The sequence below is a fragment of the Panthera uncia genome, chromosome E3 (assembly GCF_023721935.1).
Source record: "Panthera uncia isolate 11264 chromosome E3, Puncia_PCG_1.0, whole genome shotgun sequence".
Taxonomy (NCBI): Eukaryota; Metazoa; Chordata; class Mammalia; order Carnivora; family Felidae; genus Panthera; species Panthera uncia.
The window spans coordinates 19,079,296-19,102,489 of record NC_064815.1 but is presented as its reverse complement, the minus strand read 5'-3'; the positions used below and the strand labels follow the sequence as shown (position 1 = coordinate 19,102,489).

Genomic DNA, 23,194 nt, shown 5'->3' with positions numbered 1-23,194 from the left:
AATTTCCTCTGATCTCAAAAATATATTAATATTTGAAAGTAAACTTTCTTAAAATATGATATCTCAATAGATGTAGACAACGAATTTTCTAAAATTCAACATCCAGGGCACCTGGGTTGCTCGGTTGGTTGAGCATCTGACTTCAACTCATGTCATGATCTTTGGTTTTTGAGTTCAAGCCCCACATTGGGCCCACCGCTATTAGCACAGAGCCCACTGTGGATCCTCTATTCCCCTCTCACTCTGCCTCTCCCCCACTCACACTATCAAAAATAAAAATGAAACATTAAAAAAAATTATTTTAACATCCATTTATGATAAAAACTCTCAAAAAAGTGGGTAGAGAGGGAACATACCCAATGTGTAAAGGCCATATGTGACAAGCCCTAAGTTAACATCATACTGAACAGTGAAAAGCTGAAAGCTTTTCCTATAAGATCAGGAAGAAGTCAAAGATGCCACTCTTGCCCCTTTTATTTTTTTAAATGTTTATTTTTGAGAGAGAGAGAGACAGACAGACAGATCCTAAGAGGGTGAGGGGCAGGGAGAGGGAGACACAGAAGCCAAAGCAGGCTCTAGGCTCCAAACTGCCAGCATGGAGCCTGATGTGGGGCTTGAACTCACAAACTGCAAGATCATAACCTGAACCAAAGTCGGATGCTCAACTGACTGAGCCACCCAGGTGCCCCACTCTTGCTCCTTTTATTCAACACAGTATTGGAAGTCCTTGCTAGAGCAATTAGGCAAGAAAATAAATAAAAGGCAGCCAAATTGGAAAGAAAGTGGTAAAACTGTCACTATTTGCAGATGACAGGATACTATATATAGAAAACCCTAAAGACTTTACCAAAAAACTGAACTAAAAATAAATTCAGTAAAGTTATAGCATACAAAATCAATACACAGAAATCTATTGCATGTATACATGATAATAATGAACTACCAGAAAGAAGCAATCTGTAGCAATCTACAGATTCAGTGCAATCTCTATCAAAATTCCAATGGCATTTTTCACAGAAATAGAACAATCCTAAACTTTCATGGAACCACAGAAGACCCTGAATAGTCAAAGCAATCTTGAGAAAGAAGAGCTAAGCTGGAGGCATCATGCTTCCTGATTTCAAATTATATTACAAAGCCACGGAAACCAAAACAGTATTGTTACTGGCATAAAAACAGACATATAAATCAATGGAATAGAACAGTGTGTCCAGAAGTAAACTCACACATATGTGGTTACTTAATTTTTTTTAAGTTTATTTATTTTCAGAGAGAGAGAGAGAGAGAGAGCGCGCGCACGCAAAAGGGAGAAGCAGAGAGAGAGGGAGAGAGTGAGAATTCCAAGCAGGCTCTGCATTGTCAGCTCAGAGCCTGACAAGGGGCTTGAACTCACCAATCACGAGATCATGACCTGAGCTGAAAACAAGAGCAAGACACTCAACTGACTGAGCCACCCAGGCATCCCTGTGGTTAATTTTTGACAAAGAAGCCAAGAATATACAATGGGGAAAAGACAGTCTCTTCAATAAATGGTGCTGGGATGGGGAGCCTGGGTGGTTCAGTGGGTTAAGAGTCAGACTCTTGGAGTTCGAGCCCCACATTGGGCTCTGCATTGACATCACGGAGTCTGCTTGGGATTTTGTCTCCCTCTCTCTCTGCCCCTCTCCCACTTGTTCTCTATCTCTCAAAATAAATAAAAATAAACTTAAAAAAAAAAAGATATTGCCTTAAAGATTAAATGGTATCCATTCATATTTAAAAAAAAAAAAAAAAGGTACTGGAAAAACTGGTCAAAAGGAAGAGAATGAAAGTGGACCACTACCACATAACCACACAGAAAAATTAACTCAAAATGGATTGAAGAATTGAATGTAAGACCTGAAGCCATAAAGCTCCTACAAAAAACAAAGGAGGTAAGCTCCTTGATATCAGTCTTGGTGATGATTTTTTTTTTTTTTAACACCAAAAGCAAAGGCAACAAAAGCAAAAATAAAAAAGTAGGACTATATCAAACTAAAAGACACAGCAAAGGAAACCATCAGCAAAATGAACAGACAACTTACTAGATGAGAAAATATCTGCAAATCACTTATCTGATAAAAAGTTAATATCCAAAATATATAAAGAACTTATACCCAAAAACCAATCTGATTAAAAAATGGGCAGGGGACCAGAATAGACAATTTTCAAAAGAAGATATATGGATGACCAACAGACACATAAAAAAGATACAAAATCACTAGTCATCAGGAAAATGCAAATCAAAAAAATCAAATGAGCTATCACTTAACACCTGTTAAAATGGCTAATACCAAAGAGACAAGAAAGAGTAAGTGTTGGCAAGAACGTGAAGAAAAGGAAACCTGTGTGCACTGTTGGTAGGAATGTAATTTCGTTCAGTCACTATAGAAAACAGTACGGAGGTTCCTCAAAAAGTTCCTCAAATAGGGGCGCCTGGGTGGCTCAGTTGGTTGAGCATCCAACTCTTGATACCGGCTCAGGTCATGATCTTGGTTTGTGAAACTGAGCCCCGCAACAGACTCCATGCTAACAGTGCAGAGACTGCTTGGGATTCTCTCTTTCTCCTTCTGCCCTTCCCCTTCCCCCTCTTTCTCAAAATAAATAAATAAACCTAAAAAAAATTTTTTTGCACTAAGTTTTTTAAAAAAACAGGATTCTGCTTCAATGAAATGAAAATCTACTAAATTTATATCTGAAAAATAAAAATTATGAGGCAAGAGTTAAATACAAATTTTACCAAAAATAAAAATAAAAAAAAATAATAATGCTATAGAACGTTGGAAGTAAACTCTCCCAGCAAGGGAAAAACGTGTGTTAGCGCTGAGGAGCATGGGCGGCGGGGGGGGGGGGGGGGGGCAGATATAGCTTTCCTGTTTTAGAGATTATGCCAGAGAACTGAGGGAAGTATAGGCTCATAGAGCATACTACATACAATGCAACCTGTCATTATTTTTTCAGCAATAGTGTCATGAGCTCCAATTAATGCAATGTTTCCCCAATGGATAAAACACCCAAATACCCAGCAGAATCCAAACTGGACAAGGAAGTTCCTAAAAGCCGATGGCTTGACTCACAACCATCTCCTTCCTATTATTAGCAGCAACAACTTAAGGAAGGAGTATGGCCAACTGTGTTAATTCCACTATCTTCTATATCACACAACAGAAACTCCAATCTCCTAGAGTTTTCATGAATTGATATTCTAGAAAATGAAAAATTGACCGTGAATGTATGAATCGTTCTTTCTACACCCAGAGTTAACCTATCAGATGTACCAAACAAGACACAGGCAAAATAGAAGGTAGGCAAAAATAAATAATGTTATTATCCTCCCTCTCACCAACTTTTTTCCTTTTTTTCTCCCTTTCTTCAGCAACCCAACCCTCAAGTCCCCAGATTTCAAATCTTTTAGTTCCTACTAAATTATTCATAATGGTGCATCAACTAAGCACTCATCTTCAGTATGGTGTTAATACTTATGAGACTATTATGGGGATCAAAATAATAACCTAAAAGCATTTTATAGGCAAAAAGTGGTAATTAGGAAAAGGCATTAAGTATTTCAATGGAAAACTTTCACAGACAGAAAACAGTTCCGAATAGATGCTTCCATCCCATAAAGGCATACAAAATGAAAATCTAAAATCTTTGGGATTTAGGGAAGGTTGCCTACTATAAAGTCTTCCCAGCTTCCCTGAATTACCATGTATAATTTACCAAGCTTATAATAATTCCAAGGTCCACCAGATGGTGCCATCTGTCCTATTTTAAAGTGGAAAATCCAAATGAATTCAGTCATTTTTAATTAAAACTAATTCAATAATCTTCAGAAGCAGAGGACAAACTACCAAAGAGGAAACTACAATAGTTTATTTCAAAGCTATTTACCTCATAATTACTGAGCAGAGCAGAATTGGCATCCTTCCTGGAAAATAAAGTAAATTGTTGTCAGTCTGGGCACACATTCCTTTGTGGAAATTAAATATCTGTAAAATACCTGTGTCAAGATTCAGTAGTCCGCTTCAGGAATTTAGGGACTATAAACCTAAAATTGAGAATGTCCTAAGTCCTACTGGTTTAGCTGGCAATGAACAATTTCAGAGCAAACTTCCCTCTTTACAGCCACAGTATATCACATATCCATTACTAAGTAGGTGACCAAAACACAATGCTTACCCTTAGTCTACGTAGGCAGAAGTTAAGTCAGTCATCTGGGAGAGAAGTTAACTGCGGGAAGAACATGGGGCAAAACCAGAGGGTTGGAAAGGGGTGTCAATAAACAGTGAGGGTGCTAGAATTAACTGGAGAAACAGTGCTGTCTCATCCCACAGCCACGTCCTTTCCCCAGTACGATCTAACTCCCACCAGTTATCAACGCCTTGGGCAGGCAAGTCCTCCTGCTGAATCCCCAGAAATGGAATCATTAACACTAACATCGCTGCTGGGAATCCCAGCAATGTCAGGAATCCTGCTAGATATCCACAAAGGCGTTCATCTTCTGTATCAATTCAACAAGTAGAGTTCATGTGTCAAGTAGTGGTCAAAAACGTGGTACCCCTGTGATCAAGGCAAATGTCATCTTTCATGTATGAGTGAGCACAGCAATGTGACTTGTATTCAATTAAAATCAAGCCATTCTACAATACCACATCAGAAGTATTTACTGTTTTTAACAGTCCAGAGGCAGTATAGAGTGATAATTAAGAACACAGTTATGAAACCTGAAAAATCTGGGTTCACATTCTAGCTTTGACACTTATAAGGTATGGGAGTTTTAGGGAGTTTATTAACTCTCCTAAGCTTCCCCATTTAAAATAAAAATGGGGCTAAACTAGTACCTAGAAGTACAGCCTGGATTCTAAACCCAGCTCCACCGAACATTAGAGCTCTGTGAATTTAGGCAAATTACTTAACCTCTTTGTGCTTAAATTTCCTCACCCATAAAATGACAATTATAGTACTAACCACATAAGATTATTTACAGGATTAAACTGAAAGATGTAAAGTACTAGAACACAGTAAGTACTCAAAATGCCATCTATTACCACTACCTGTGTTACAACCATAACTTCGTCCTACCTCACAGAGCTATTAGGAGGATGAAATGAGACAACAAATTTTTAAAGTGTAGCCTCATTCCCGGTATTAAGATCCTCCTTAGTGGAAGGTTATTAGTTTTTAAAGATACTACTTCACTGAATTCTCATTAAAAACCCTGTGATGTAGGAATTATTAGGACTCCTTCTTTATAAATGATGAAATTGAGCAGCTCCTGGGTGGCTCAGTCGGTTAAGCGGCCGACTTCGGCTCAGGTCATGATCTCGCGGTCTGTGAGTTCAAGCCCTGCGTCGGGCTCTGTGCTGACAGCTCAGAGCCTGGAGCCTGTTTCAGATTCTGTGTCTCCCTCTCTCTGACCCTCCCCCGTTCATGCTCTGTCTCTCTCTGTCTCAAAAATAAAAAAACATTAAAAAAAAAAAAAGAAAAATGAGACTGGACAAATAGAAATCGGTAATGCAGAATCCTAAAAATTCAGGAGGACGTCTGGACTTGACATAATGTATAATAAAGACTACAGTTTGTTACTAAACCAGGAGCAGAGCTGTGTAATGAAAATGCTCACATAAAATTTCAAAAACGTAGGCCAAAGAGGTGGGTGATTTCCCTAGTCAATCAATAATGCAAAACGAGCAGGTGGCTACCATAAGGGTCCAACCTGGGACTTTGGTCAGCAGCACAGTGACGTCAGCTCTAATCAAGTCAACATGTGAACCTTACCAAATGCTGCTGGTCATTCAACAAATAGCTGAGATTTCACAGAAGTGTTGCTTTGCCCAAATAACCACAATTGCACTCAGGTCACAAAGAATATCATACTGAAAAGTAATCTAACATAGGAAGGATATGCAGAATCAGTGTATATGATATGCTTCACTTAAAACTGAAAATGACAGGGGCACCTGGGTGGCTCAGTCGGTTAAGCGGCCGACTTCGGCTCAGGTCATGATCTCGCAGTTCGTGAGTTCGAGCTCCGCTTTGGGCTCTGTGCTGACAGCCCAGAACCAGGAGCCTGTTTCAGATTCTGTGTCTCCCTCTCTCTGACCCTCCCCTGTTCATGCTCTGTCTCTCTCTGTCTCAAAAATAAATAAATGTTAAAAAAAAAAAAACCAAAACAAACTGAAAATGACAAGTGAAACCACATGTCATCTTTGCCTACTCAATCAAGAAGTCAGCCCACTAGGCTTTTTCCTATCTTTGCTTGAAATTGAGTTAAAACTCCCTGTTTGTCCTAAAATACACTGTAACTAAGAGATCCCTTGCTGGAACAGACTGGAAAATAATACAAATGTTATTTTTCCTCAAGGCTAAGGGGTCAGGTGTCACTGTTACAACTTCACTTCCAAATCATGGCCTCTCCTCTGTCATGGAGAATATCCCATGCCTTGGGAAATTTGTCCTTGGCTATTTCAAGTTATTGCCCCACTGCCTGAGCTGATATTGTTAATGCAAGAAGCCAAAGAACATCATTTGTCTTTACTAAAACCAATATACAAAGGAGAGACACTCTCTTGTACATGTGTTTTAATGAACCTGTGTTTGGGGGCCAGGAGAACAATGGATGTTTAAACAAGTACCACATCTTAGAGATTCTGGTTGGCAGAAGCTGACTTATTAATTTATTCTTATATTAGGAAGATAAATAATTTTTTTACCCAGTAAATACTAATAGAGTAAATGCCAATATGTGCTGGGCTTTCCTTTATTCAATTAAAATGTCAATGGGCATAATAATATCTACCTTTTATAAAACGGACTATGTTCATTTCAATTCCTGAATGAAATGTATATATTGATAAATTTTTTAAAAACAGCTTTTCAGGCTCTGGGCTGATGGCTCAGAGCCTGGAGCCTGTTTCCGATTCTGTGTCTCCCTCTCTCTCTGCCCCTCCCCCGTTCATGCTCTGTCTCTCTCTGTCTCAAAAATAAATAAACATTAAAAAAACATAAAAATAAACATTAAAAAAAAAAACAAAACAGCTTTTATCCTACTATAACCACCACTAAGTGGCAGGTTGCTGGGACCAGGGTATGGCAAGACTGGACAGACATCAACTAAATCAAATGATCTAATTTAATAGCACCAATGATGATGCGATGCACTGAGAAAGACACATCCCTTACAGCAACCCTGTCAAAGAATTTTTAATTTGAATCCAGTCATGAGGATATAACCAGACAAATCCAAGTTAAGGAACATACTTTAAAACAAATGGTTTAGACTCTTCAAATATCAATGTCATTTGTAACAATGTCAATGTCACAAAAACAAGTTAGGAAACTGTTCTTAAAGGAGATTAAAGAACTATGACAACTACAAGTTGTATGACAATTAAAAACGTATGATTCTTCAAAGGATCTTGAATCGGTGGTTAAAAAAAATCCAGCTAAAATGACATTGTTGGGACACTGGAGAAATTTTAATATAGGCTGTAGTTTAATGATACTGGTACATCAGTGCTAAATTCCCTGGGTGTGACAATGGTATTGCAGTTAAATAGAATACATTTTTATGACTGGATAAAATGACACGATATCTCCAACTTTGAAATGATTCAGTAGTGTGTGTGTGTGTGTGTGTGTGTGTGTGTGTGTGTGTGGAGAGAGAGAGATTAGGCAAATATATCAAAATGTTAACAAACGGTGACTCTAGATAGAGGGTATAAAGGTATTTATGGTGTTCTTTTTGCAACTGTTCTATGGGTTTGGAATTTTTCAAACTAAAAAGTTGAGAAAAATGGAAATGTAAAACTAAAGAATTCTATAATGTTAAAAAAAAGACAGTAGTATAACTTATAATTAAGGACATAAAATGCATTTTCCTCCAATGTTTTTTAGGGTAACTATAATCTGTCAATTATATGTTTATAAGCCATTGTTTCTACTGAGCAGGAATTGTCTGCTCTCTATATAACTTACACTTCAGTATTATGTAATACATTCACAAGCATTCAGACTTCTAGAAACTCCCCACCTACACAAAACTTCATATTCTCCTAAAGGACTTAAACTAGTACTGATTTTATTTACAGATGTTTAAAGCAAATATTCCAAGTGAATTTTAAAGATTGTTTGAATCTATATTTACATGTAGGAGTTACTTAATCTCCTTAAGTAATGAATTAGTTGACTGAAGTTGACTTGCTATTTGAAATGTAATGTGTAATTTTGCTTAACTTGCTGAGTCATTTAAGGGATGCAAACAACTACTTTGGAAAATCGAATTCTGAATAAACAGAACAAAATGATCTATTGGCAGACCTTTCTTTAGAAACACACATACACATGCAAACAGCACCTTTTAACTGCCACACAGTTAATTTACGCATGCGATGATGAACAGAACTGCTCAAATTCTCCTATGTTCAACCTTTGATTCAAGTCACGTTCTGAAAAACTAAAGTACAAGAAAACTGGGCAGCCTTCAAAGTCAATGAACTGTTTAATCTGTAGCATTCTCTCGGGAGCTAGCAAAAAAATATCCTCTTTCCAGTCCTGTTACAGGACCTGTTCGGCCAACTTCTCTAAATCTCAGTATTTCCAGCTGTAAAATGAAGGAATTCTGACATGATCTCAAAAGGATTATAGAGAAGATAGTCCATTTTCCCTATGTATATTAAATTCAAGAATAAAAGAGTGAACACAAAGCTTTCCAGGTATATAAACAATCCCAAGGCATTAGACAAAGTTACCCAAATAGCAAATACCTTATATATACCAATAGTCAATTTTCCTATGAATATTTTGTAACCTTTTACCCGAGGAAAATGTATCCAAATGAGGGTGAACAAGTTTTTATTTTTAAATTCTAGCACTCAATCAAATAAAGCATAAATATTCATCACCTTAAAAAAAAAAACTTATAGTGTATGTCTACATGTATTATTCACTCAGTAAGTATTTACTCATCAACTGATGGGGAAAAAGTAGTAAAAACTCAGAGAAGTTTTCCTTTCATGCCTCCTCCCTCCAGGTCCTAGGAATGCCGGAAAGAGGTACAATGTTTGTCCTCGTAGAGACTCAGGCTTCTGCTAAAGATGCTAAGGACCACACCTGCCAGAGATCATACCTCATATTGGTGGCCAGGCAGGAACTAAAGTTAGGCCTCCAGACCTTTCCATTTCAGGGGTCCTTCCACTCTCTGGGAACCTCACTTTCCCATAAATCGCTCACTGCAAAATTCTTGACTAGTGTTAATAAGTCAATGAGTCCTTGGGAGAAATGGATAGGTTGCTTTAGGAGAAAAAACTCTTGATTCAAACCATTTCACTTAGGAAAATCAGAAAATGCTCAGCAATTAGGAAACTAGCTAACTCAATTATATGAATTTTTAATTAAATTATCAAATTAATGAAGTACTGTTATATTATTTAATTCAACAACTATCTGCTGAATGTCTAATGCATGCGTCCCTGCCTTCATGGAACGTTCTCAGGAGGGAGACAAGGCACCAAACAGGTAAACATACATCTATTATTACCACTTGTAATTATTCAAAAGAAAAGTAAACTATGGTGCTTGTAAGAGACAAAAGGACTTATTTTAGATTGACTGAAGAGGAAAAGCAACATTCAACTTGAACTATCAAAAAGATAAAGAGAGAGCAGGACAGAGAGAAAAGTATACCAGGCAGAGGGAACAGTAAAGCAAAGGTCCTGAGGTAGTAAAGGGCTTGGAAGATTACAGAAACTACCTGCCAGTGGAAAGTGTGTGTGTTTAGGGGTGGGGACAGTAGCACAAGAGAGGGTTGGTGAATAGGTGAGGTTATACAGGGTCATATAGGTCCTAGTAAGGAATGTGGATTTCTTCTTAGTACAACAGAAAGTGAACAGTTTTAATAGGGGATGTGTTGATCCAATTAATATTTTAAGACTACTCTGTCTGCTGACTGGAAAACAGAAGGGGGGGGGACAAGAGTGGAAGCCAAAGGCTACTAATCTAGACCAGAGATGACAGACTACATTTAGCTATGGAGATGGTGAAAAGTAACTGTATACAAAATATACTGAAGGCGGAGATGACAGGTCTCACTGATGGACTAGATTTAGGGGTGAGGAAGGAGGGCTTGATTTCTGGACTAAGCAATTGGATGGATGATGAGAGAAAGGGTTAGAAATACACTTTTGGGAGTCATCAGCATATAAATGGGTAAAATGACCAAGGGGAGGGTGTGAAGAGAAAGAGGTCCTGGGACTGAGCCGTAAGATACTGCAACATTTAAGCCAAGCAAGGGAGGAAGGATAAACCAGGAGAGGAGACTGAGAAGCAGTCCTTGATGTAGCAGAAAATGCAGACAGCATGTTGCAAGGCCCAAGTTTCTAGAGTTTTTCGTTTTGTTTTGTTTTTAAAGTACAATTGACAGTTTCTGTATCAACTGCTGCTAAGAGATCAAGAAGATTGAGGGCAGAAAATCAACCTTTGAATTTGACAAGATGGAGGTCTCAGATAATCATCACAAAACCATTTCTATAGATTGGTGTGGATAAGAGCCCAACAGACTGAGAATGAAGGAACAAAAACACTTCTAAGAATGAGGGTGTAAAAACACTTCTAAGCAGTTTTGTTCTGAGGGGAAGCAGAAATGGAGCAATAAGTGGGCAGGAATATGGGGACAAGGAATTTTTAAAGATGGATAAATTAAAGCGGGACTGTTTAATGACAGTGAATACTCTAGTAAAGAGGGGGAAATTGGTAATAGCTTGGGCTACAGTAATATATCTGAATGTTTTTCAAGATGTAGATTAAGCCCCATTAATGAACTGCAAAATCAATTTAGTGGGTCATCCTTCTTTTTTAATTTTTTAAAATGTTTTTATGTATTTTTGAGAGAGAGAGAGAGAGAGAGAGAGAGAGACAGAGCATGAGCAGGGGAGGGGCAGAGAGAGAGGGAGACACAGAATCTGACGCAGGCTCCAGGCTCTGAGCTGTCAGCACAGAGCCCGACGCGGGGCTCGAACTCACAGGCTGTGAGATCATGACCTGAGCTGAAGTCAGACACCCAACCGACTGAGCCACCCAGGTGCCCTATCATTCTTTTTTAATAAGAAACAATATAACAGTGTACTGAATACAGTAAAAGTACTATTTCACGAAGCTTTCATTTGTTACATATATATAATTGTGTTTTTTAAAAATCTGAAAAAATAGTAGTATACAAAAATAGTAGTATACATAGTATATACATGTATACATAATGTATACATGTAGTATACATTAAACATGAAGCAAAACAACACAAAGGAAAATGTGAGTATTAAATAATCAATGCCAAAGAGAACACATGGTATGGGTATGCCTACAAGTTAATGTGAACCATGGAAAAACCCACATGCGGAGCAGCAGCAAAAACTTCATCTGCACGCAGCGCAATAAGCAAACATCATACACACGAAGGTTTCTGAGGTCCCAGTCCTAGCTCCAGTACTTCCTTCTTCCCAGAAAACCCGCCCCTTCCCTTGCAAGGCGAACTGCTGGGCAAACTCGGAGAGACCTTCTTCCCAGTTAGGGCTCCCCAAGGTAAGCCCCAAACTCTAATCCAGCACTTCTCCATCTCTCCCGCAGGTACCCCCAGGGCGGACTCAGGGCTTTACACCGTCTAAGTCCCCGCCGGAACACCGGGCTGAGCTCCCCATTGGGAACCAGGTCACGCTAGGATATGAACGATGGAGGAAGCAGGCACACTGATAGACCGTCAGGCCAAGCCACGCTGGGCCCCGCGTCCCAAGCACAGGGTGGGAGTAGGGTCGAAGGTTCCGAGAGGCAGAGCGAGGGTCCCCTTTCCTCCCCTCCCGTCCCAAGCCTTCCCCAACCCCCCCTCCCACGCTCGTACAAGGTGCGCTCCATGCCCGCGCCCTCGGGTCCCCTCGACCCAGCCGTCCCCAGCTGTGGACACTTGCGCGAGCCCGGGAACGCGCCCTGGATGACTTACACTTCCATGTCGACCCCGCGTTGTCGCCTCCGCCCGCCAGCACACACGCAGCCTCACGCTACGCCGCCACCGCTCCCGCCTTCCTCACAGCTCACCGGGTAGCCGGCTCCGCGCGCCGCGGGGCACGTCGGGATCGCCGCGCTGCATGCCGGGAACCTGGCGGACCGGGGCGGAGACCTCAATGCAGCCAGACTTCTGTGCACTTCACGTTGCGGGGCTTGAAACTGTTGAGGGACGCCTGGTGGAGGCGCAAGGCGGCTCTGTGCTGCTGGAAATGTTCTGTTTCATGATCCTGATGTTGGGTGTGGCGCCATGTGTTCTGTTTCTGAAAATTCAGTGAGTTGTACACTTTTATGTATGTTGTAATTGAATAAAACGTCTTAAAAGGGAAAAACCCTCAGCCTCCCTTCTCGTTATCACTCTTCTTGAGAGCTATTTGGCGCACACACACACACACACACACACACACACACAACTGTAAGGGTGCCTGGGTGGCTCAGTCCCTAAGCGTGGATTTTGGCTCTGGTGATGGTCTGTCTCACAGTTCCTGAGTTCGAGCCCTCTTTAGGCTCTTTGCTGCCAGCGCAGAGCCTGCTTGTATCCTCTGACCCCCTCTCCCTCTGCCCCTCCCCTACTAGCGCTCACTCGCACTCTCTCAAAAATAAACAAATAAACATTTTTTTTAAAAGCTGTAAGGGTAAGACTCTGACCTTCCAGCCTTTCTAGGAATTTATCTAAAGGGAACTATCAGATGCTTGAAGAAGGGTGGTTTTGTAGTGATTTTTTTTTCAGGGAGATAGCCTGAATATCCATCAATGAGGAATTGATAAATAATGTTTCAGCCACCCAGTATTATATATACGGCCATAAGAAATCATGTAGCATATTTGTTACACTAGGGGAAATACTTAAGATAGGGTTTTTAATTAAAAGATAGAAAATGATGTGGTGTTACTCAAATAATCTAAAGAAAAATGCACAGGGAAAAAATACCTAAGGGCACGTGAGGTAGAGCCACCTAATGTACTATATTTTATGTCTTAAAAAAAACAGACATGGAAGGTTCATTATCTTCTAAACTTTGGATATGTCTGAAATAGTTCTTAAAGACTGGAAGGAAATAGCCAAAATATTAACAATAGCAAGTGTCTTTAAATGATATGTCAATTGCAGGGTGGCTGGGTGGCTGTCAGTTAAGTGTCCAACTCTTGATTTCAGCTCAGGTCGTGATCACATGGTCTGTGGGATCAAGCCCCACGTTCAGCATTCAGCTCTGTGCTAACAGTGCAGAGCCTGCTTGGGATTCTCTCTCTGCTCCTCCCCTGCTTGCTCGCTCTCTGTCTCAAAAATAAATAAGCATAAAAAAAAAAAGATATGTATGGGGCGCTTGGCTGGCTCAGTCGGTTAAGTGTCTGACTTTGGCTCAGGTCATGATCTTGCTGTTTGTGAGTTCCAGCCCTGCATCAGCTGTGCTGACAGCTCAGAGCCTGGAGTCTGTTTCAGATTCTGTGTCTCCCTCTCTCTCTGCCCATCCCCTGTTCATGCTCTGTCTCTATCTCTCAAACATTAAAAAAAAATTTTTAATGAGATGTCAATTGCTAATTTTTTCTGCTTTCTTAATAGTTGTATCAGTTATCATTTGCTAAATTCATTCTCTTTGCAAGGCACTTACTAAGCACTTTGTTATTCCATTACATTAACAGTTAATGGTGCAAGCTTTGCAGTCAGATGGCCTGTGATTCTGTTTGCCTCCATCACTTTCTTAGAGGCTGTTGGACCTTGGGAGATTACTTAACCTCTCCTAACCCCAGTTCCCTCTTATGTAAATCATAGGTCTGTTTGGTAATCTTTATAAAGTACCTGACACATTGTAAGTGCTCAGCAAATATTAATTACTGTGACAATACAACTATGACACTCTGGGGTAATTCTTTTGTTATTCAAATTTTAATATTGAGGAAACCGAGGCAGGCTTGAAGACATTATGATTTACCCAAGACCAGTCATCTAGGAACTTGTCCACTAGGGATTCAAATTCAGGCCATCTGAACAACTGTAGGAGGTGTATTAAATTGTTAATAGTGACTGATGATTGGTTAATAAAATGTGTTATGGCAAAAAAGGAATTGAGTACTGATACCTGCTACAACATGGATGACCCTCAAAAACATGCCAAGTGAAGAAGCCAGACACAAAAGACCACATTCTATATGATTCCATTTATATGAAATGTCCAGGATGGCAAATCTATACAGACAGGGAGTAGATTAGTGGTTGCTTAGGGATGGGGAGTGACAGCTAATGGACACTGAACTTTCCAATTTTAGTATATGTGCTACCAAAGCAAGCACATGGACACTGAATTTCTTTTGGGGGAAATAAAAATTTCCCAAAATTATGTTGTTATGGTTGTCCATCCCTGTGAATATATCAAAAAACACTGCATATACAATTTTAAATAAGCAAATTGTATGGTATCTGAATTTTGTATCAACGAAGCTGTCGAAAAAGTGTTTTACTGGTATTTGCCTGTGGGGGTTAGTTTGGAAGAGAAATAAGAGGAATTTTTAGCATTTAACTTTACACACTCAGAACTTCAAAAATGTTTTTCAATGCACATGTTATTTTCAAATTATAAAAAATATTATTTTAGGGCACCTGGGTGGCTCAGTCGGTTAAGCATCCGACTTCAGTTCAGGTCATGATCTCACAGTCCGTGAGTTCAAGCCCCGCATTGGGCTCTGTGCTGACAGCTCAGAGCCTGGAGCTTGCTTCAGATTCTGTCTCCTCTCTCTCTGCCCCTCCCCTGCTCATGCTCTGTCTCTCTCTGTCTCAAAAATATATTAAAAAATCAAAATTTTTTAAAAATATTATTTAAAAAACAACTAATTTACTTTAAAAAATCAGCAGGTAAGTAAATGCCACCCTAGACCCAGCTGGTCTGATTTGTATAGAGGGTCCCCTGTAACTTCTTTAAGGCCAGTGGGCCCCACAAAGCAGCACTAACGATGCTTGTTGTGTATTCACTTAGCAAATACGTAGCGATGGCCCATTTAGTGGTGATGATACAAATATGAATAATCCACACCTCCCGCCCTGGCTAGCTGACAGCCTAGTTGGGGAACCAGCTCTGGACATCAACAACTATAATACACAGTGTTTAGACGCGATGAAGCAGAGGAGAGAATGACTAATGAGGTGGAGAGGCGTCTCAAAGCCAGGAGTGTTTGAGCTGGTTGTGGGGAGGAGCACCCAAAGCCAAGGCTTCAGGGATGGGCTCCCACAGAAGAGGGGTCAGTACCTCTGAGGGCCCCATGATAAAATAGCTAAGCTCCAGGTTCTCCAAGGGAAGCCACCCTAAGACTTCGAGGACCCTATGGAGTCACTCTGCCTATTCTCTAAGGGCAGCCAAGTAATCAGGAGTGAGGCCCTTTCTCCCAAGGGAAGGCTGCCCAAAAGGACCTTGTGCAATGAAATAATCCAGACAACAAAGCTGGGCTAGTCAATGACTGAAACTCTTCCCTAGCCTGTCCCCACTCAGGGCCTCCCTGTAGCTCTCCTAACTTGAGACTGCATAAGGAGTCTCATTCTTCGCTACCCAAAGTATAAAAACCTAGAAAATGGCTTTTTTTTTTTTTCATAACAGCTGGCTTTTTAGGAAGGACCATGTACTATATACGAAGGCCCAGAGCATGAGCAAGCCCTGTGTGTCTTCCATGGGGAAACGTCCTGTTGAACACAGAGCTGTTAGGTCTAGAGCTCAGAAGGAAACTAGCAAAAACTTTTGAAGGTGTAAGTAGTTGAGGTTGAAGTCTTTGAGGTTAAGTCACCCAGGGAGAGTCCAGAATAGAAAGACTTACTTGGTGCTTACCAGGTGCCACCGAGTTGATCTCAGCTCTTCACAGGGTGTGCTAGTTAATCCCCTCAAGATTCCATGAGGATGTGTGCGTTAGTATGCTCTCATTTACTTCCCTCAGGAATTCTCAGAGTTAAGTACAATGATCAGCCCATTTCACACAGAGGAAAGTGAAGCTCAGAAACGAGTTACAACGTGTCAAAGCCAGGGTGCTCCCTCTTCTCTGGCCAACTCCCAACACCCATGTGCACCAGCACTACCCCAACTTTACCTCTCAGTTTTAGGACCTGCAACAACCGGGATGCCTCCCCGTTCTGCGCTAGATACTTTAGATGCACCAAAGTGGAAAGTATAGGGGAGAGAGGCCAGGCGAAACTTTCATTCTTCTGAGGCAAATCCCATGCAGTGTTCAGTCCTCTGCTGAAATGGCTGTTGTCCATTGTCTGAACAGTCCTGGACCCTCAAGCTGGCAATGAGGATGAACACAGAAGGTTTGTCTATGGTCAAGGCCTTGAAGGAAACACTGACAAAGCCCAGTGAGGTTGTGATCATTTTTAGCATCTCAGGAGCAGGAATTGTAGACCCGTGGTGACTTCTAATCATGGGTTGTATTCCTGGGGACCCACAGGAATAAGGCAGTCATGTGTGATAGTTATAGATGTGGGCTCTGTGGCCACCCAGACTGAGTTAAATCCAGTACCTACCTTACAGAGTTGTTGTGTTTAGAATAGCATCTGGCAAGTGGCAAGCATGAAAAAAAATGTTATCTATTATCTCCCAAAAATCCAAAGCAAGGAAATAAGATTTTGAACAAAGAAAGCTTTAAGTATATGATGACGTATGGATGTCATCTACTTCCCCTTACTGTGGATATACTGTCCACCTTCTTGGAAAAGTCATGAAGCCTTTCACTACCCACCTTACCTTGGAACAGTTGACATGAGTAGAGTTAAAAGCTTCTAGTGAGGAAGAAAATGAGTTACATGGCAGTGCACGATTTGAAGAGTGGGGTGGGAATGAGTGGCCAGCCCCATTCAAGGGCATTTTCCTGGAGTCTCTCCATATGCTAGGCAGAATAATGGTCCCCCAAAGATGTCCCAACCCTAATCCTCTAGAACCTGAAGATATGTTACCACATACGCCCAAACGAACTTTACAGATGTGATCAAGGTTATAGATCTTACGATGGGAAGACTATCCAGAATCATTTGGATGGGCCCAACCTAAGCACATGGGTCCCTTTAAAGAGGAGAATCTTTCCCAGTTGACAGAGTTAGAGGGAGGTGTAACGATGGAAGAAGAGTCCGAGAGATGCAACTTTCCTGGTTTTGAAGCTGGAGGAAGGGGCCATGAGCCAAGGAATATAGGTTGCCTCTAGAAACCAGAAAAGGCAAGGAAACAGATTCTCCACTAAGCCTCCAGAAGGGACTGAAGCCCTGCCAACACCTTAATTTTAACCCAGTAAGAGCCACGTGAGGCTTCTAACCTATAGAAATATGAGATAATAAATCTGTGGGAGTTGTGTGGGCATTTGTTATAGCAGCAATGAAAAACGAATAAACTCCCATACAATTCCTTTATTCTATGCAGACTGTCTTGCTTATTCACTGTCCCCAATCCCAAAAATCCCTCAAATGACTCCTAGACAGATCCAGGTGTCTCACGGTATCCTGTGTGTGCACATGCACACACACACACGTGAGCACAGGCAGAGCTCTGGGACCCTCTCTTGTGGCTGCCACTGAACTTGTTGCAGTGATGGCAGCAGAGCAAGGTGCAATTGTCCCCAGGTGCTGAGGCTTGGCCTCCTACCTGACACCATTGCTGCAGATGTCTTAGGCTACTTTAGCTTATTTTCATTCCCTGGCTGCTGGAGTCTGTGGGGCCAGGTGCAGGGACAGTCAGCATGTAAGGCATATTTAAGAGTCTCTTATGTTCTGCCCTCCTCCCTGCTTTTATATTATTTTTCCTCCCCTTTTCCTATGTCCATCTGTTTTGTATCTTAAGTTCCACATATAAGTGAGGTCATATAATATTTGTCTTTCTCTAATTTCACTTAGCATCATACACTCTAGTTCCATCCACACTGTTGCAAATGGCAAGATTTCATTCTTTTTGATTGCCAAGTAATACTCCATATATACCCCATACTCCATATATCTGGTATATATATATATATATATACCAGAACAAACTGAGGGTCGCTGGAGGAGTTGTGGGTGGGGGGATGGGCTAAATGGACAAGGGGCATTAAGGAGGTCACTTGTTGGGATGAGCCCTGGGTGTTATACATAGGGGATGAATCACTGGATTCTACTCCCAAAATCATTATTGCTCTATATGCTAACTTGGATGTAAGTTTCATTAATGAATGAATGAATGAATGAATGATGAATGAATGAATTTTAATTTTTTTTAACATTTATTTATTTTTGAAAGACAGAGAGAGGCAGAGCATGAGCAGGAGAGGGGGAGAGAGACAGACAGACAGAATCCGAAGGAGGTTCCAGGCTCTGAGCTGTTTGTTAGCACAGAGCCCGACGTGGGCCTCGAACTCACGAACCACGAGACCATGACCTGAGCCAAAGTCGGATACTCAACCGACTGAGCCACCCGGGAGCCCCTGAATTAATTAATTTTATTATTTATTTATTTATTTATCTTTTTAAAACATAGGGGCGCAGGTGTTCCCTTTGTTGTTGTTGTTGTTGTTGTTTTAATTTATTTTTAATGTTTATTTATTTTTGAGAGAGAGACCGAGCATGAGTGGGGGAGGGTCAGAGAGAGATGGAGACACAGAATCTGCACAGGCTCTAGGCTCTGAGCTGTCAGCACAGAGCCAGACGCGGGGCTCGAACTCACAGACCGTGAGATCTTGACCTGAGCCAAAGTCGGAAGCTCAACCGACTGAGCCACCCAGGTGCCCCTTAATTAATTTTAAAAAATAATGTAACACATAGTTCTCTGCCTTTCAACCAAGCCGGAGCCTTCACTCTGCACTCTTGGGAGGAAATGTTTTTCTGGAGGCTCCTTGGTGTCAGTGAGCCCCCATTCCCAGCCCAGGCAACCTAAGCCCGAGACCTGGGGCCTCTACCATGTGCTTACATAGTTCTCTGAAACTTATATAGTTCTCTGAAAAGTGCTGGTATTTAGTAAGTACTACATAAGAGAGCTTATGAACAAATATCCTACATATTTTCTATCTTTTGTCTAGTGTGATTTACATAGCATAGGGATTAGGAACACAGATGCTAGGGGTAACTGGGTGACTCAGTCAGTTGAGCATCCCACCTTAGCTCAGGTCATGATCTCATGGTTTGTGAGTACAAGCCCTGCATTGGGCTCACTACTGTCAGTGTGGAGGCAGCTTCAGATCCTCTGTCTCCCTCTCTCTCTACTCTTCCCCCACTCACACTCTCTCAAAAATAAATTTTAAAATTTTGGAGAAAAAAAAAAAAAGAACACAGATTCTAGGGTCAGACTGCTGGCCTTAGTCTGGATTCTGTCTGCACCACCTAGTAACTTTATGAGTTGGGGCAAGTCACTTAATCTTCTAAGCATCTAATCCTCTAAATTTCCCTACCTGTAAAGTAGCGATAATTGTGTTTACCTTCTAAGAAGATTAAATGTGATGATAAACATGCAGCGGTTTTAAAGCATGTCTGCAAATTGTTTGGACACTCTTCCTTCATGGGCTGGAGACTAATTCCCCCCACCTTGAATATGGCCTGGACTTGTGCCTCATTTGTAATGAATAGAAAGCAGTGGAAGGGGGGGCACCTGGGTGGCTCAATGGTCAAGCCTCCAACTCTTGATTTTGGCTCAGGTCCTGATCTCACAGCTCATGAATTGGAGCCCCACATCAGGCTCTGTGCTGACAGTGCGGAGCCTGCTTGGGATTCTCTCTCCCTCTTTCTCTGCTCCCCTGATCTCAAGCACATGTGCACTTTCTCTCCTTCTCTCTCAAAATAAATTAATTAATAAAAAAAAAAGGCAGTGAAAGTGACACTACATGGCTTTTGAGGCTGGGGCAGAAAAAGCTATGCAGCTCTCATCAGACTCTCTCAGGACGTGGGTTTTAAAGTCCTGAGTCACCCCATAAGAAGTGTAGCTACCTTCACACCATTAGGCTGGAGGCACCACATGGAGAGATCATACAATTATACAAACTGTTGCAGTCCCCAGCCATTTGAATCATCCCATCCCTGGCATCAGACTTGTGACTGATGAAGAAGTTTTTGAAATGACCCCAGGTCCATACAACTGTATGAGAAACCTTTAGCCAGAACCTCTTAGCTAAGCCCATTCAAACTCCAGAATGATCAAAAGTAATAATTATCGCAGTTGTTGTTTTGTAATTTGGGATGTTTTGTTACACAGTGATAGATAACTGATGTGCATGTTCAAGTACCTTGAACGTGAAAAGCACTGAATAGTTGTCCTAATTATTATTATTTCAAACTAGCATCATCCTGGCCCGTTAGGCCTTCCTTTATTAATAATGGCAACTACCATTCACTGAGTACTTAGCATAAATCAGGCATTATACGTATATGATTTCTTCTTCACTCAATGTTCAAGGCATGGGTATCATTATTCCCTTTTTACTGAACCTCCAAGAGGGTAAGTACTTACCTGCGGCTACACTCAAGGAGGACTGTGGCTTAGATTCAACCCTGGCTCCTCTGACTCTCAGAACCTGTCATAAAGTGTACTCCAGAATAGTTAACTGCCACTTGAGTCCTTCTAAAGTGCTGCCAGGAGTGAGTCCACTGCCCAGGCTGGGCCACCAACAGCTGTCTCCACAAAGAGCTAGTGAGATTGGGCTCTTGTCAAGCCTTGCACCATTCTTTCAGGCTGTCTCCCGCATACTCAACACCAGGTATGTATGGTCAATCTTAATTCAGCAAATGAAGAGTACAGCAACCCACAGGCCTCAAGACTACTTGTGCAACTTTTGTATTCACCACAGGGACTGGAAAAACAATTGATTGTCATTTAAGATTTAGTGGTGTCCCGGGCCACCTGGGTGGCTCACGGTTGAGTGTCACCCTCTTGGTTTCAGCTCAGGTCATGATCTCACGATTTCCTGAGTTCAAGCCCCACGTTGGGCTCTGTGCTGGCAGTGCAGAGTCTCCTTGGGATTCTCTCTCTCCCTCTCTCTCTCTCTCTCTCCCTGCCTTTCCCTGTCTCTTTCAAAATAAATAAATAAACTTAAAAAAAAAAAAGATTTAGTTGTGCTCCTATTGGTAAGTTCTTGTTAACTTGATCCCTCAGGTAATTAATTTCTGATGAATCAACGTCTTGGCATACCTATGTTATTGCTGTCCTGCACATAACATGAGCTTTGCGGCCAGACCGTTGGGATTCAATTCCCAGCTTGGCCACCTCCTAGCTGGGTATTGTTGGGAAAGTCACTCAATCCCTCCCAGACACAGTATCCTCATCAGTAGAATGGGAGTAATTATAGCATAGGCCACAAGAGCTGGTTGTGAAGATTTAAGGAGATAACCAATATGTTAGGTGTTTAGCAAGTGCCTGGCACACAGAGCTATTAGCTCTCATTGTTATTTGCTTATTGCCCTATTTATATAGAGAGAACACCTCAGCCTGCCTTTAAATTGTTTCCTTAACATTTTTTACTTTCCTCAGGCAGGAGTCTGTGCTTGGAATTTCCTAAGATGATGCTCAGGAGGCGTGATGAAGTAAGAACCTCTCCCTTTCCTCCTTGTCTCTCTCTTCTCCTGGGAGTTCAGTTATTGTCAATAATAGCAATGACAACACATGCAATGAATGCTGATTATGTAGCTGTAAGATCCAGTCTTGAACTGTGTATATATCATTAACTCAGATTCTCACAATAAATCATACAAGCTAGATATTTTTACTCATTTATTCATCGTTTTTTTCAATTAACGAATACTTACTGTGTTCCTTCAGTGATCTAGGTACTTGGAATACGTTAAAGAATAAGACAGACAGAAATCCCTGTTCACATTCTAGTGTGCAGGGACTACTGTAAATAAACAAACAGTAACAAACGTAGCAAGTCGAAGAGTGATAAGTGCTGTGGAGAAAAATAAAGGTGAGAAGGCAGAGAAAGAAGGAGAAGCAAATTTCTCCTTTAAACAAAGCAGTTAAGGGAAGTTCTCACTTTGTGAGAGGGTGACAGGTGGGCAGGGACATGAAGAAGGTGAGGAAGTGAGACATGGGGAGACTTGGGGCAACATTCCAGATAAGGGGAACAGCAGGGAGTATGAAGTATAAGGAAGCATAAAGCACAGAGGAACATGCCTGGATGTTTGAAGAACACAGGAAGCCAGTATGGCTGGAGTAGAGAGTGGCCGAGTGACAGGAGAGTCACAGGAGAGGAGGGTAGAGAGATACAAGGAAGGAGGGAGCAGGGCAGGTCACTGAGTTCTAGGCCACTGGAAAGACACTGGCTTTCACTCAGTGAAATGCAGAGCCCTCGAATAACAGCTTTGAGCCGAGAAATGGCATGATCTAGTTTAAATTATAAAAGGATCTCTCTGCCACCTGTGTTGAGAAGAGATCCTAGAAGAGCAAGGGTGGAAGCAAGGACAAGAATGGGAAGGCAAAATATCATGGTGCATGGTGGCTCAGTCCAGGAAGAAGCAGTGGAGTAGGGAGAAACTATCAGATTCTGGATGTAATTCCAAATAGATCCAACAGGATTATATGGCTGGATTTGGGTAGGAGGAAAAGCAGGGGTGAAGGATGACACTAAGGCTTTTGGTCTGAGCAATCAGATGGTGTTGCCGTTCAACAGAATGATGACCACATTTGGAAGGAAGATCAGGGATTCGGTTTTGAACATATTGACTTTTAGATGTCTTTTAGGGGTGCCTGGGTGGCTCATTTGGTTAAGCGTCCAGCTCTTGACTTGGGCTGAGGTCATGGGTTTGATCCCCACGCTTCATGGGTTTGATCCCCACATCAGGCTCTGCACTGGCAGTGTGGAGCCTGATTGGGATTCTCTCTCTCCCTCTCTCTCTGCCCCTCCCCCACTCATGTGCTCTGTCTCTCTCTCAAAATAAACTTTAAAAAAAATAGATGTCTTTTAAACATTAAAAAAAATCAGAAAGGCATTAGGATATAGAAGTTTCCCTCCACTTAATAAGTGGATAATAATAATAAGTGCTTATCAAGATGCTTATTAATGCTTAATTAATCAATGCACAATTAATTATGTTTATTATTAATTAATTAATTTTTAATTAATTATAATTTTAATTAATTATAATAATTAATTAATTACATCCCAGTGGCTGAGCTGGGATTTAAACCAAGATAAGTCTGACTCCACCATCCTT

At 41.2% G+C, this 23,194-nt stretch overlaps 1 protein-coding gene across 2 annotated transcripts in view; it reads right to left on the bottom strand.

Moving 5' to 3' along the window:
* The window catches only part of CRCP (CGRP receptor component), a 47,190-nt gene extending 34,787 nt beyond the window's left edge, over window positions 1-12,403 (bottom strand). Inside the window, exons 1-2 of one of the 2 annotated variants that reach the window (XM_049638760.1) lie at window positions 12,005-12,403; window positions 3,910-4,248 (exon numbers count right to left, since the gene is read on the bottom strand). Coding sequence is in view for 1 of the 2 variants with exons in the window: in XM_049638756.1 (XP_049494713.1) it covers window positions 3,910-3,946; window positions 12,005-12,012 (45 nt within the window). In the remaining variant the exon portion in view is untranslated. The remainder of the gene's footprint in view (window positions 1-3,909; window positions 4,249-12,004) is intronic. The other variant, XM_049638756.1, reaches the window with a different exon arrangement.
* Between the last annotated feature and the right edge of the window lie 10,791 nt (window positions 12,404-23,194).